General features: G+C 47.4%; 1 protein-coding gene across 2 annotated transcripts; it reads left to right on the forward strand.

Moving 5' to 3' along the window:
• The first annotated feature begins 13 nt into the window (after positions 1–13).
• Positions 14–14505, forward strand: LOC135241516 (lactadherin-like). Of its 2 annotated transcripts, none has more exons than XM_064311996.1 (10): positions 14–227; positions 6464–6589; positions 6725–6856; positions 8834–8947; positions 9200–9381; positions 9499–9654; positions 9792–9936; positions 11401–11603; positions 11916–12071; positions 12537–14505. In XM_064311996.1, exons 1-10 carry the CDS (start codon positions 149–151, stop codon positions 12678–12680), a joined length of 1437 nt encoding a protein of 478 aa, XP_064168066.1. In that variant the 5' UTR covers positions 14–148; the 3' UTR covers positions 12681–14505. The 2 variants fall into 2 exon arrangements, with proteins under 2 accessions (XP_064168066.1, XP_064168067.1); XM_064311997.1 differs by having other exon boundaries at positions 16–227; positions 11419–11603.
• Positions 14506–15022: the final 517 nt, after the last annotated feature.

The raw sequence follows: 15022 nt of genomic DNA on the forward strand, positions 1-15022 counted from the left end.
GCTTCTGTTAATCATCTGGCCCAGCTAATGCCGCGGCCGCCCTTCATCTGCTTCAGTTTGTCCCGAAGTCTAAACAGTGTTGTGCTCTCTGAGGAGATATACAAACAAAAACGCGGTTCAGGAGCAGGACTGACGAAAAGGGTCCAATATGAACTCCCACTGCCCTTCGCTTTCTTTAGCATTTCTAGCCACTTGTTTACTACTTGGTACTCTTGGCACGGCGAGGGGTAAGTGTTTTCATTGAGTACGCTTGTTTTGTTAGCCTTGAAACACTGTTTACAGGCATCTTAATCCACCTCTCTTGGGAATTTTAGTTGGTTGTTTTTAAGAATAGTGCGGTTGTGAGCAATGCAAACGTATGACACTTTTGTTTTCGTTTTTAATGAAAGTATGGATTAGTTTTTTTCTATTATAAATGAATGTTTATTATTATTTATTACAAAATGCGTTTATTTAAATTGTTGTGCTCAAGAAGTGTTTTTAATGCAGCAGTTCAGTGCAAAATAAATAGTCGTCCTTGAGTCGTGGTTCCCTTAATTTCCGTTTTTATATATTCACTTATCTGTACAAATATTGCACAATCGAACTAGTCCGCATCGAAGAAGAACCCGGTCTATCTTTGTGTCTGGCTTAGGTCTCATCCAGTCTCGTTTTGTCTCAGTCACAATATTTATCAAACCTGAGTGCTTGATGTTAGCTGTCTGTGGCCTTTGGTTTTGATTGAATTAATTGTCCCCAGAGAGCTGTGGCGGGCCAGTCTGGACTGCAGTGGCCCTTATCGCTCAGTCAGAGCAAATGGTCACAGTTTGTTCCTGTGGATGCATTTGGCGCACTGCTGACCGTCCCTACAGTCTCCAATCAGCTAATGGTTCAGCTTTTTCTTCCCAACAGTGAAAGATAATTACAATAGATAGGCAAAATGGTTGTAGTTACCATTTAGCCGTGTGAAACAAATATTCTTTGATGTCATTTTATTATTTTTGATAATGTGTTTCTCATTAGCTGGTTGTTTTTAGCATGGGTGAAAACTACTGTATAAGTAAAGAACCTTGTTGTTGGGGGGAAGTTGGGTATGGGTGGCCCTTCCCCCTCCCCTGAGCAAGGCCTTCATACAAATTGCATGTAAAGGACAAGAACAGATGCGTTCACGCAGAGATGGATCTGGTGTGCCAAGTGCTGAGTGCTTCTTCGTGTCCTCAATACTGAGCCTTTTGTACAGGCGCATAATGCACGTAATGCTGCAGACATGCCTTCAATCTAATGTTCCTCAGGACATCTGAGTCAAGTGAAAAGCCTGTGTCTTCTGCCCATACCACCCCCTTTAGGCCTGGGACATAGGGCAGCATGTGGCAGCCACTAACTTACATTTCACATGGTCCCTAAATTACGATGTCCCACCAGTTTCAGTGTGGAAAGCAAAACTGGTCATACTCTACAAAACTGTCCCTGAAGTTGCTTTGCCTTTATTTGAGAAATTCTGTATTGTTTTTTCCAATGATAGAGGTGGGTGCACATGACTCAGTAGCTATGTATTGATAATATTGCCTCTGTCTTTATTAGTAGAGGTGATGTTTTAATAGGGAAATAACCATTTCTCAGACTGAGGGTGTGAGAATGTCATTATGTTTATGTTGGTGTTGCTGAAAATCTGTGTCACTCTATGAGATTTGGTGAAGCACAGTGACGTCTGACCAGTGTGCTGACTGTGCTCTCCAGACCACAACAGAAAACGATACTGCCTGGAAAGTCCCTAGGTTGAAAGTCCACATAGAATCAGTGAATCTGGATTTTCCTGTTCTTGGTGAACTTGGCATTTCTTCAAAGAAATATTATATTATTGAAGAGGAGAAATCTGTCACTCGTTCCAAGCATGCAATGACTTTGCTGTCAAAGCTGTATATCACACACTGAAGAAATTTCCAACTGTTTTGCCCCAGAGTAACTTGCAGATACCACTAATCCTGGGCCAGACAGGGGGTGTAGTGATGTCCCAGAGCACTGTGGATTGGAAGGTGGAGGTGTGATGTCATAGAGCAGAGCTGTCAAGGGGGCTTATGGTGATGTCACAGAGCACAGAATTCCCTTGGTTGGGAAAAGGAGTGATGTCACATCACATAACTATCATTGGTCCTAGCATACCAGGCAGTCAAGGGATCAGCCCCAGCATACCTTCACAAGATATTCAAACCCTACATGCCAGCCAGATCCCTCCGTTCTGCTACCTCAGGACGCCGAGCACCTCCCTGTCTTCGCACCTGCACTTCCAGAACACGTCTCCTGTCTGTTCTGGCCCCACGATGGTGGAATGACCTCCCTGTGGAGGTCAGAACAGCTGAGACTGTGACCCATTTCAAACGACGACTGAAGACCCACCTCTTCAGGCTGCACCTCTCCCCATCCCTCCCTTCCCCCCTGTAAATGACTAAACTTAGGGTTGTAACTAGGCAGCTGTTTCATAGGTGACTTAGGCGCATCAACTGTCTTAACGACTACTTGTATTTTTATTTATATTTATTTTTATTTTTCCATAGATTGCGTTGTTGCCGTTCTCGTTGTTAGTGTTAATCAGTTTAACCATCAGGGTCCAAGTTGAACTATGCGGTTGTTCCCTGTACTTGGACCGGTACTTCTCTCTAGGGGTTTCGTCATACTTGTTCCTGGTTATGGTTATACACTTTGTTGTACGTCGCTCTGGATAAGAGCGTCTGCCAAATGCCTGTAATGTAATGTAATGTAATGTAACTGAGTCCCCAGAGGTGGTGTTGGTAGTAGAGGGTTTGTGAGCAGAAGGATAAGGGGTGTGGGGTGGGGTTGCATTGCCCTGTTGTGTCTATCTGGAGACAGGAAATGAGCCTTTTTAATTTCTGAAATTATACGGACGGCAAGTTAAGGAGAGGCTACGTTTACTAGCTTTCGGTTTCGTTTATTTGTAAGTCCATGGATTGTAAAGCAGCTTCTTCACACCCCACAACACACGGCTGTCTGGCTGTTCCCAAAGCGGACTGTGCTGTGAGCTGTTTTTACCTGCGGCTTTGGTGTCTCAGATAAGGGCTTACTGGAGTCTTTCTCAGCCTTTTTCAGAACATTGCCTCGGTTATCACTATAATCCTGTTATGTTTAATTTTTTGTACAGTTAGTGTGAAGTTTGCTCTGTCAGTGTTGCAACATGGTTTGGTTTGTATCTGAAGGAAATGTCAGGTCCCGTTTGGTGGAGATTTAGAGCTAGGCCATGTGCAAGGTGTCCATAATAATTGCTTGCATGTTGGAGAAGTAGAATATTTCACACTTATTTTTGCTCTTCAAAATGACTGCAGTTTAATATTGAGGGTCTAAAATGATTATTACTAGATACGCTCTGTTTATGGTAAGTGGCAGTTATTACAGAGACATTTATAAGATTGTTGTGATTTTAGGGTATGTGTTCTGATGTATTGTGTTGATTTCAGGGTTTCTGTGAGCTCTGGGTATTTCAAGGTTTGTGTGTGTGTAGGTGATTACGCGGTTGTTGTGTGATCTGGTGATTGAACGGTTATTGTGTTTTCTGGTGATTTCAGGGTTGATGGTAAGACTTCAGGTGACAGGTTTGTTGGCCACTGCTTCCTGTCTGGCATCTGCCATTTTCACCTTATTAAAATTCCTCTTGTGGTGAAAAGGCCCCCATTCTGTGAGTAACTCTGAGCGTTTTCCTGGGCTATTTATAGTGGTGAATAAGCTGCAGGCTGGAGGCCGGCAGGTTGCCTGGTGCTGCTCTGCACAGCGTGTTGAGAGGCTCAGCTGGGCCCCTGTGTGTGAATCAGGCTGGATCCGTGTGTGCGTTCTGCAGGGTGGATATCCTGTGCATGCTGAGAGTGAGGCGCGAGTCTCCGTGCGACACTGATGACAGGCCCTCGTACTCGCGGGGCTGTATCGTGCATGAGTACACCCCCCCCCCCCCCCAAAGCACAGCAGCACACCCCACCCCCACCCCATCCCGTCACTCAGTCCCTCTAATCGGGTTTGCTAAAAGGTGACGTACCCTCAAGCTCAGGAACATGCAGTTCTCACAGTGTCAGGGTAGTGTGTGTGTGTGTCTGTGCGTGTGTTTTGTGTGTCTGTGTGCCCATGCACCTGTGCATGTGTGTGCGCATGTGTTCTAAGTGTGCCTTTGCGTGTGCATGCATGCGCCCCTGTTTGCAGGCAGTGGAGCTGAAAGCATGTTGTATAAAGAATGCTCCCACGTAACACGGTTCCATCTGTGTGCTAAGAATAGCAGAGCAGAGCAGTGATCTGGGGCACACTGCACAGGGTCACTCATCCAGCCCTGTTTAAACTCAGCCCGGATAGGGGTCTGTCTGTGCCCCAGCTGGCCAGTGGGACTGGCATTGTTCAGCAAGATCGCCACCGAGACGTCACAGCTCCGCCTACTGCCTCCAGCGGCTGTGGAGATGCCCCTCACCTCCAGAGGGGACCTGCTCTCTAACCATCTCCCACCATGCGTTTGCGTGCGGGGCATGTGGGGTGTGTGTGGTGTGTGTGGTATGCACGTGATATTTGTTATTACTGAAGCATGTTGACAGGACTCAGGTTTGCCTCAGGGTAAACTGCTGTGTGCTATATATTTGCAGTCATTGAATTTACTGTGAAATCATTCTACACAGTAGACTGACAAGCCGTGTGCGAGGGATCATACAGCTGCTAGTCCCTGTGCCTGCGATGGCAGCACAGCAGGAACATGTGTACTTAGTGGCACTTTTTAAGTGTATTCCTGGAGCCTGTGACTGAAACCTGCCTCTGGTCCACGGCACGTGCACATTATAGAACCCTTTCATCCCAGACACTGCACTCATGCTGCACATACATGTAAGCCAGTCTGTGTTCTCCTTATCTGTGTAAACATGCTTTGATCTGTGAAAGCGATCTTGGATTGAACTTATTTTGACCTTATTCTACAGAGGATCTACTGTTGTCAGAATGATTGATCCAGCCTTTTGGGCCTTTGATTGTGCGTGCGTCAGAAAAATGTTCCATTTCTTTTTTCAACTGTGCTCTGTGGGCAGGACAAGAAGTCACAGGCACAGCATAAAGTATGTTTATAAACCAGGTATATTTAATATATAGTAACTAACTTGGATGGGCTGAATGGCCATTGTGCAGTATGCTCTTCTATGCATGATTCTGACTTCATTTATAGACATTGAGCAGTCCTTCCTAGTGCCTGTAGTACAGTGTAATTACAGAAGTGAACAACATCAAACCCAGTGCTGTCCTACAGACCGCACAGATCATTCAGGTGAAAACTGCTAACGTGTGGATTGTGATGTCATTTCTTTGCCTGCGGTCTTTCGTTTCACGTTTAAATGGAAAGTTGAAGATTTACCCAGCTGTATTAAGGGGGGAGGGGGGGGATTTCTCCTCCCTAGTTCCTTCTCTCTGTCACTGCTGTGAGTTTGTTCTCTGAGGCTCTTCAATTATAAGCTTTGAACAGATTTATGTTGTTTGGGTTTTGGGTGGGGAGGACTGATTGAGGCGGTCAAATGCACTTTGTTTTTAGTTTGGTTCTGAATTTTGTTTTTAAGTTGACAGCTGAAGTAAATGTGGGACAGATCTGAGTTTTCCTCCAACCTGTTTTTGGCCAGATGTTCTGGTGTGGTTTAAAGCTAATTGGCGCAGAATTCTGAATTATCAGAACTGAAAATAGTCACTTCTCTATATATATAAAAAAAAAAAAAAAATGGTCACAGCCATTACTGACACTGTTCATGTCAAATACCAGAATGCAGAGGACGACTGGCTCATGGTTTGTCCCAAAATACTTTTGATTGGTTCAAACAAGTCAGTGAAGTCAGTAACAGTAGCTACACCTGTTTTTGGTGTCAGGATACTGCATACAGTACTTACTGCCCTCAGCTATAGTATGAGTAATTGGAACTTAATTTCCTGATATTTACTGCAAATATCCCATGCTCCAGAGGCATTGGCTTTGGTATCTGTATTATTACAGACCAGTAGCTCTAGGGCTTACAGTGCACAATGAGACTGGAGGAGGATGCCGGAACATTCCAGGGCAAAGATAAACGGACTGCGGCCAGATAAGGAAATGCCCACGCCTGCGGGAGCCTGGCGCTGCTGCCCAGCTCAGCACGGTCCGTTTCAAAATTCAAATTTCTGTCGGAGGAAATGTTTCCCTCGCAGTCTTGACCCCGAGTGAACCCCGTTTGCATTTCAGGACCTTTTATAGTAGTGAGCGCTGGAGCGGGACGCTCGCCAAAGTGTCGTTCTCACCCCAGGCTGCCCAAACACACAAACACAAACTGTCACTTATTATCCTGCCGTGTGACTTCTCAGTTTCCTGTCATTCTGACACAGACGAGGCCTGTCTAAACATGTGCTGTACGGGAGCCTGGGAACAGGTCTCTCTGCATGTCGAGTATTGCGCGTCGCATGCTGAAGCTTTCTAACCCACGCTGGCTCCGCCTCTCCTCAGGTGATTACTGCGAGGTGAACGTCTGCCTCAACGGGGGCACCTGCGTCACGGGCGTCGGCGACGCCCCCTTCATCTGCATCTGCGCCGACGGCTTCACGGGGGACACCTGCAACGCTACGGAGAGCGGTAAGCCCCTCCCTCTCTATCTGCGCGTACCGTGGCACTCTGGGAGGTGCCACCCCTGCTGTAAATGCTGCGCTTAGCGTGTTAGCACGTGGGCATGCGATGCTGGCGCTGACGGTGTGTTTAACGCGCACTCAGGTCCCTGCAGCCCGAACCCCTGCAAGAACGAGGCCGTCTGCGAGGTCACTGCCACCTTGCCGCGCGGCGACGTCTTCAGCGAGTACGTCTGCAAGTGCCAGCCCGGCTTCGACGGTGTCCACTGCCAGAACAGTAAGTGCCCCCTGACCATGCCCCGTTATGGCTAACGACACTCTCTCCTCAGCGTTCAAGAAACTTGCCCCCCCTCCCCAAAAAAAAGAGATGCAGCCTGTTGCTTTTTTTGGGTGGATGCATCTGGATTCTCAGGGCTGTGATGTGTGCGCTTGTACAGTAAGTCAGAAAATCGGAGAATCCAGTGAGGGTGGGGGTTCGGCGCTCTGTTAGCACCTGCCTGCTGGCCTGTGCTTCTGCAGGCAGGCTGTGGTCAGCACAGTCTCCCACTGTAGCATCAAACAGCCTCAGGCCCTGTAGCTGCTTAGCCAGGTCACACCAGATTAGGCAACACCACCAGGCCTCCAGTCTTACAGTAAACTTCAAATAAATAAACAGATTTTGTTCAGTATCATCAGGCTGGTGACAGTAAGTCCTCTTTTCTGTATCCACTATTAGTCCTTCTGGGAGCAGTTGCAGATCTGGTTGTACATTGATGTCGGTAACTATGCCCTGTAAATTAAATCTATAGCCGGTGTTGTTTTACTTCCTGCTGGGGATGCAGATATCAATGCTGATGCAAGCGCTCAGTGTGGCACGGACCTTTCTGCCTGTACCCCGTGCAGTTTCTCAGATATTAATAAAGTTATGTATATTAAAGCACTGAAGGTGGGAGCGTAGGAATACTCTCCTAGTGCGAGGTGGTATCAGCAGGTATTGACCAGGCCAGCAGCACTGCTGAATTGATAAACATGACTGAATTGATCTGCTCTTGGCTCTGGCCCCTGGTTTTTGATGACAGAGTTGCAGTCAGCAGTGTGGAGGCTATTACTGTGGAGCAATCTGCCCTCTGATCCAAACACACACAGTGCTGCCGCAGCACACTTTCCCCCAAACTATACACATGCCAACACACACATGCGCACACACACACACACGCGCAAGCACACATGCGCACACATACAGCATTGCAGCCATTTCAAAGACATTTGAGTTGAGGAGTGTGTGGTGTCCCAGGCTGGCTACTTTGCTTTCTGGGATATGCACAGACTGGCAGATAATCCCTTTCAATCTCTTGTCCTCTCTAGAACCTTCTCAGACTATCTCTGCTGGGCGGGGCTCTGTGTATGTTCCGCTACCATGGACATACATTTACCCCCTTCCCCAGGTCACGCTCTGCAGTGTCAGAAGACTATTTAGGATGTCGGCACTGGACTTTACGACCTCAGTCTACTGACCTCAGTTGTACAGATGAAATACCTTTTGAGGTCTGGTGCTGATGTGCTTCAAAGCTCCAGACTTGGGGAAGTACTCAGATAAACTCATGGTTTAGTCACACTAGGTTTATTTATTTAGTATCTCTCAATTATATTTCAGTGCTTCATGTTTCTGCAGGCCAGAGGGATATTAACAATGTTTGTGTTGTACTGCTGTTGGCGTCTATGATTTGTATGACTTGCCTACTGTACACCTCATGATTCATTGTCTGAAGTCAGTAAGATTTATTTTCTGTATCTCACATATTACTTTTTTATCATTCATCTCACTGGTGCAGTTGTGTTGTGCCATGCTATGCAGCATTCTAACACAGCAAATGAAAGCGTGCATAATTTAAAGCTCTGGCATTTTGAAGACAAGTTGTCCCTCTAGTGGAGGTCTGGAGGCATTGCAGTTACTGACTGACAGGTGAGCAAGCGTAGACAGGAGAGCACATTTATGCTTCTGTTGTTTTTAAAACTCTCGCCCTCATTGGTCTGCTCGGCTATTCATACATATTGTTATTTTTTCCTGTTATTGTATCATTTTGCTGAGTAATTTAGCTTTAGTTGGAAAAAAAAGTATTTGAGAGGGAAACAGGCTGAAAATCCAGATGTGGAATCACTGGTCTGTTAGGCAAAATTTTGAAAAACGGCTTCATCTTTTACACTGTGGTGGAAAAAGGTCATATTTTAGCGAGTGCGTTTGCCTACAGCGAGTGCGTCTGCTATCTGTTTGCAGATGTGAATGACTGCGCGTCACAGCCCTGTCAGAATGGAGGCACCTGTTATGACCTTGAGGGGGATTATAACTGCAGATGTCCCTCGCCCTATGTCGGGAAACATTGCCACCTTCGTGAGTATCAGCCACGCCCGACCCTACATCAGCCACACCCAACCCTACATCAGGCACGCCCAACCCTACATCAGGCACGCCCAACCCTACATCAGGCACGCCCGACCCTACATCAGGCACGCCCGACCCTACATCAGGCACGCCCAACCCTACATCAGCCACACCCAACCCTACATCAGGCATGCCCAACTGTACATCAGGCACGCCCAACTGTACATCAGGCACGCCTCTTTTCCTCCCCCTGTGCCTCAGGCTGCATCTCTCTGCTGGGGATGGAGGGCGGGGGCATTGCTGAGTCTCAGATCTCGGCCTCCTCCGTGCACTACGCCATGCTGGGTCTGCAGCGCTGGGGCCCCGAGCTGGCGCGCCTCAACAACCAGGGCATCGTCAACGCCTGGACCGCCGCGACATATGACAAGAACCCCTGGATAGAGGTGAGGGGGCCTGGCGGGGGGCGAGGCAGGGGCGGGGGGTAGAGTCTGAGGGGCGTGGCACGGGGACACCAGGCTGTGCAGGCATGTTTGTGAAGCCCCGCCTCCTGTGCGTCTCAGGTGAACCTGCAGAGGAAAGTGCGTCTGACGGGGATCGTCACGCAGGGCGCCAGCCGCCTGGGCACCGCCGAGTACATCAAGGCCTTCAAGGTGGCGCACAGCTTCAACGGCAGTGCCTACACGGTGTTCAGGGCCGAGGGTCAAAGGAAGGAAAAGGTAGGACCCCTCTGTGGGTCAGAGCGTGCGGCAGCGGTAACCACACTGGTCCTCACGGCCGACGGACCGGAACGACCTTTATCCGGTCATCACGTCGGCTCCTTCCTGAGGTGTTCTGTGGGACGGTCGTTTTGCAGGTTTTCGTGGGGAACGTGGATAACACCGGCACCAAGACCAACCCGTTTGACCCGCCCATCGTGGCGCAGTACATCCGAATCATCCCCATGGTGTGCCGCAAGGCCTGCACGCTGCGCATGGAGCTGGTGGGCTGCGAGCTCAACGGTAAACCTCCTTCCTTCTCCTGTCCAATCACCACTGCCGCTGAACGGAGCGGCCACATCACATCACAACGCATTTCGGCTTTTACACAGAATACTTACGCATTCTGTTTACACGGCTGGATGTTTTTTTACTGAAGCAATTCAGCTACTTTGCTCACAGGTACAACGTCTGTGTCCTAGTTGGGAATCAAACCCGTAGCCTTCGAGTTGCAAGCCCAGTTCCCATTTTATTACACCACTTCCGCATGGTCAGGAAAAAGTAATCACTCTCACAAGCTGTCAGATACAGTGACCAATTACACATGTACCATACCGTCAGGAACACTGACCACTCACATATGTACCACACCGTCAGGAACACTGACCACTCACATATGTACCACACAGGAACACTGAGCACTGAGTCAGAATGGCATCACTGCACAGGGCAGAGGAGTGTGTGCACATTCAGTACACTGCAGTATTAGCCTGTCAGTCTTCCATTTACCTGGACTCCTTCCTGCCAGCTGTGAGTCTCTTAGCTCATTCTGGCTCTCTCTCTCTTTCATTGTCTCTCTCATGCCGTCTCTCTAATTGGCTCATTCTTGCAGCATCTTTCTTTCTTACTGGCTCCTCCGCCAACTGTGCGTCGCCTTATGGAGCTACCGGCCACAGTCGGCACTGGCATGTTCTGGTTGTGATCCAAGACCATGGAGCCCCGCACCATGATTTTTTTCGCTCAGTGTGGCACTTTCAGTATAAGAGATGCAGCTCTAACCTCACATCCCAGCATTCACCACTGCATGCTGTTTTATGCTGTACCTCAATCACACCATACCTGTCTCACTCTCACTCTACCTCAATCACACCATACCTGTCTCACTCTCACTCTACCTCAATCACACCATACCTGTCTCACTCTCACTCTACCTCAATCACACAATACCTGTCTCACTCACACTCTCTCAGTCACACCATACCTGTCTCACTCTCACTCTACCTCAATCACACCATACCTGTCTCACTCACACTCTCTGTCACACCATACCTGTCTCACTCACACTGTACCTCAATCACACCATACCAGTCTCTCACACTGTACCTCAATCACACCATACCTGTCTCACTCACACACTGTCACACCATACCTGTCTCACTCTCACTCTACCTCAATCACACCATGCCTGTCTCTCTCACACTGTACCTCAATCACACCATACCAGTCTCTCACACTGTACCTCAATCACACCATACCTGTCTCACTCACACACTGTCACACCATACCTGTCTCACTCTCACTCTACCTCAATCACACCATGCCTGTCTCTCTCACACTGTACCTCAGTCACACCATACCTGTCTCACACCGCTCTGCTTGCACGTTACTGCATGCTCGCTCTACAGCAAAGGCCCTTGCCCTCCTCTGTGTGTGTCTGCATGCGCCCGTGCTTGCGCCCTGTCTACCATGCGGTCTCTCTGTTCACAGTGTATTTAAACACGGCAGGTTGCTCTGAGCCCCTGGGCGTGAAGTCTCGTCTGATCTCAGACAGGCAGCTCACCGCCTCCAGTAGCTTTAGCACCTGGGGCATCGACGCCTTCACCTGGCAACCGCACTACGCTCGCCTGGACAAGCAGGGCAAGACCAACGCCTGGGCGCCTGCCACAAACAGCCGAACAGAATGGCTGCAGGTAGGCCCAAACCCGCACGCAGGGCAGGTTATTAGCGGTGGGTCGTTGAAAATGATATGTTCTTTTTGAAGGATCTTTTAGGTGAAAAATAATTAAATAAAAAACTACAAGTACTACTGAACAAATCAGTGAACTAATCTTTAGTACGCAGTGACCTAAGACTTATTCCACTGTAATATTTTATTCACGCTATTTGTTTTTCCCTTTAATTTTGATTGTAAAATGGCCCTGGAAGAGTCATGTGTAAGAGCTGTTCTGCGTTATACTGGAACTGCAAACTGATGATGTCACAGTAACCGTGTCTTCTTGCAGGTGGACATGCAGACACCTAAACGGCTGACAGGAATCATCACTCAGGGAGCCAAAGACTTTGGAGTGGTGCAGTTTGTCTCCGCCTTCAAGGTGGCGTACAGTGATAACGGCAAGTCCTGGAGCGTAGTTAAGGATGAGAAGACCAGGACAGACAAGGTCAGAGTCAAAAACCTCAATTTCCTGTGGATTTCCCACTGGTGTTCTATGTCACTGTCCACTCTAGAGGGGGCAACGGTCACACTGGTGTTCTGCGCTGGAAACCTGGTGCTGCGTTACATGCTTTTTCCACTGGAGGGCTTCACATCCCTGGTCCTGGAGAGCTGCAAGATATGCTGGATTGTGTTTCCACTTTAAAATCAACAAGGAGTTGTAATCTACTTCAATTTATCAATTCAGTGGTGTGTAATGATGAGAACCACTGTGCGTATCTCCTGGGCTAGGGTTGAGGAGTCCTGTCCACTGTGTCGCTGCTGCCCCCTGCTGGCAGACAGACCCATGACACCCAATGTAAAAATCTGGGCTTCTGGCTCTTAAGCGCTGCGTGATGACCAGTGATAAAAAACCGAACCATGGAATATTCTTCCATTTTACTCATTGCCAATACCCGTTTGTGTTTTCCAGATTTTCGAAGGCAACAGTGACAACAACGTACACAAAAGGAACATGTTTGAGGCCCCCTTCTACGCACGTTTTGTGCGTGTAATCCCTTGGGAGTGGCATGAGCGCATCACTCTTCGTATAGAGCTCCTGGGCTGTGAGGACTAGAGACCTGCCCCTGCCCCTGCACCACCCCCCCCCCGCCCCCACCCCCACACTGTTCCCATGCCTCACCACAGCCCACCTGCTGCCTCAGCTGCACTCTGGCATCACACCTACAGGAGGCAAAGGCACTTCTCACAACACCCTGCGAGGTTGTTACCTGATAACATGCCTTATATGGGCTCAAACACATTCTCAGTCTCTCACAAAGCAGATTCCAACACCTTAAACCTGTAATCCCATGCTAAGGAACTAGCACACTGTGCTACTGTCACCACTTAAATGACCTGATTCCGACGTACGCATCATATCCTTTATGAACATCCTTCCCCCTGCTTTTTGGTACATATTTCATGTGATTTTCCTGCGTACTACAGGGCAAATTGTTTCGTTTGTTATTTAGATTTTCTATGCCGAATTCAAAATGGATAGGGCCTAATGCTTTACTTGGTCATGAAGCTGTATCATTTGTATATCCAAAGATGGGGGGTAAATGACTCAAACAATATTTTTACTCAGGTTCTGACAAATGTGTTGAACTCCTGCTGCTTTTTGTTACAGTTACAGTGAGAACAGCTGTATAGTTTGAGCAGATCAAACTAGTTTTTAAAAAATCTCCTGTCAGAAACGTTCCTATTATTATTTAATGGTTACTTTTGCTCTAGTTTCTTCGAAGGTAATATTTTGGTTTCTTCAAACATACCTGCATCAGGGAGGGGTAATCTTTTGGGGTTGTTATTTGTTTTCAAAGCATGATGAAGGAGAATACTTTGTTTTTTTCTTGCCCCTACATTTTAATGCTTACCTGCATTTGTGGACCTGTCTCATGCTGCTGTGTTCTCTGCCAGTTTTGGCGAGGTCAGACTGTGCGCTGGACCTGAGCTGCACAGTCATCACATCCGAAAAATAAACTTAACGCACAGCTGGTACACAGACTGCCGGTGCTCAGTCATATCACAGGAGATTCTGCCACATAATGAGACGAGGACAATCTCTCCAACTCTCCCTCTATGGTTACTCTCCCTCTATGGTAACTCGCCCTTTGTGGTAACTCTTCCTCTATGCTATCTCTCCCTCTATGGTAACTCTCCCTCTATGGGCGATGCTATGGCCAGTTATGCACAGATCTGCCCACAGGTGCCAGTGGCACTGTCAGGATTAATTTCCAGACTGTGAGGTGGATCCTTGCAGCCAGTGCATTAGTTGGATTACTCACCCAGCAGCCTCCATTTCTTTTTTTTCAGGTAACTTTTGAGCAGGAGAGCACTGAGAATATCCATCTCACGGTCCCTGTCCCTCCTCAGGGATGGACCTGACTGTAGAAACAGGGCAAAAAGAAAATAAAGTGAGAAATTATTTCTGTGGTGGTATTGAATCTCTCATGAGTCTAAAAATCATCTCCAGGACTATGAAATGACTGTGAAATATACTTTGGATTTAAGCAAGTAAGTTCTGGTAATGCTCACCAGAAGAAAATATATGGGCTGATTTGCACAGTAGGATTGAAGGCAGATTAACAGTGTGAAACTGTAAAACATGTACAGTCAAGATGTTGTGATGTTATGATTGAAGTAGTAGACATCGGTAGTGTTCGGAAGTTGACAGTCCTGTTAGAGAGCTCAAAGTTCTCCTCAGCAACAGTACTGCAGCCCACACCCCTCAAACTGACCGGGATTTTCATTATTTATTTTCAAATAAACTATGTACTTTTGTTATATTAGTGAATAGTTACATATAGCAATACATGATTTGTTTTCTTGTTTTTGAAATGGAATTGTTGTTTTTCCCCTTTTTACTGACGATATAAATAAACCCATTACATTATATTGAATTATCTGTTTGTTAGGGGTCCATCAAGGGCACTGAACAAATAAAAATTGCATTCACACTTCGCCACCATTGCTGAGTGAAACCCACACCAAATGCCATACAGCCCCACCACCGTACACTAGGGGTACTTAAGCTTTGTATCAAAATAAAAATGTGTAGCTAAAGCTAGCAGACCCGCAGAATAATATTTGCACGCATTGTTAAAACAATGAATGCATTATGTTTCAATTGGCAAAGAAACATAAACATGCTTAATTGGATTAAAAGCATACAATTTGAACTGGGTAAACGATCAAATGAAACAGAACGCAAGAACGGGAATTTGGGATGCTCTCACTAACCACACTAACCCCACAGGAAAAGCGTGCTCCTGCGGAATCTGCGGAAGACTGGCACCATGCTGGGCGGGTTGGCCAGGAAGGATTCTCTTGTGGAAAAATAGCTATTTTGGATCAGGTATATGCCAACACAGCAAAAAGCATATTTTCTAAGACCACACGCCTGCAATCAAATACTCA

Source organism: Anguilla rostrata, chromosome 16, assembly GCF_018555375.3.
Source record: "Anguilla rostrata isolate EN2019 chromosome 16, ASM1855537v3, whole genome shotgun sequence".
NCBI classification, from domain to species: domain Eukaryota; kingdom Metazoa; phylum Chordata; class Actinopteri; order Anguilliformes; family Anguillidae; genus Anguilla; species Anguilla rostrata.

Excerpts from the sequence above, each read along its gene's own strand:
- LOC135241516 (XM_064311996.1), top strand. The coding sequence starts at position 149 with ATGAACTCCCACTGCCCTTCGCTTTCTTTAGCATTTCTAGCCACTTGT. Across the intron at positions 9,655-9,791 it reads AGGGTCAAAGGAAGGAAAAG|GTTTTCGTGGGGAACGTGGA; the intron begins GTAGGACCCCTC and ends GTCGTTTTGCAG. Across the intron at positions 12,072-12,536 it reads AGAAGACCAGGACAGACAAG|ATTTTCGAAGGCAACAGTGA; the intron begins GTCAGAGTCAAA and ends TGTGTTTTCCAG.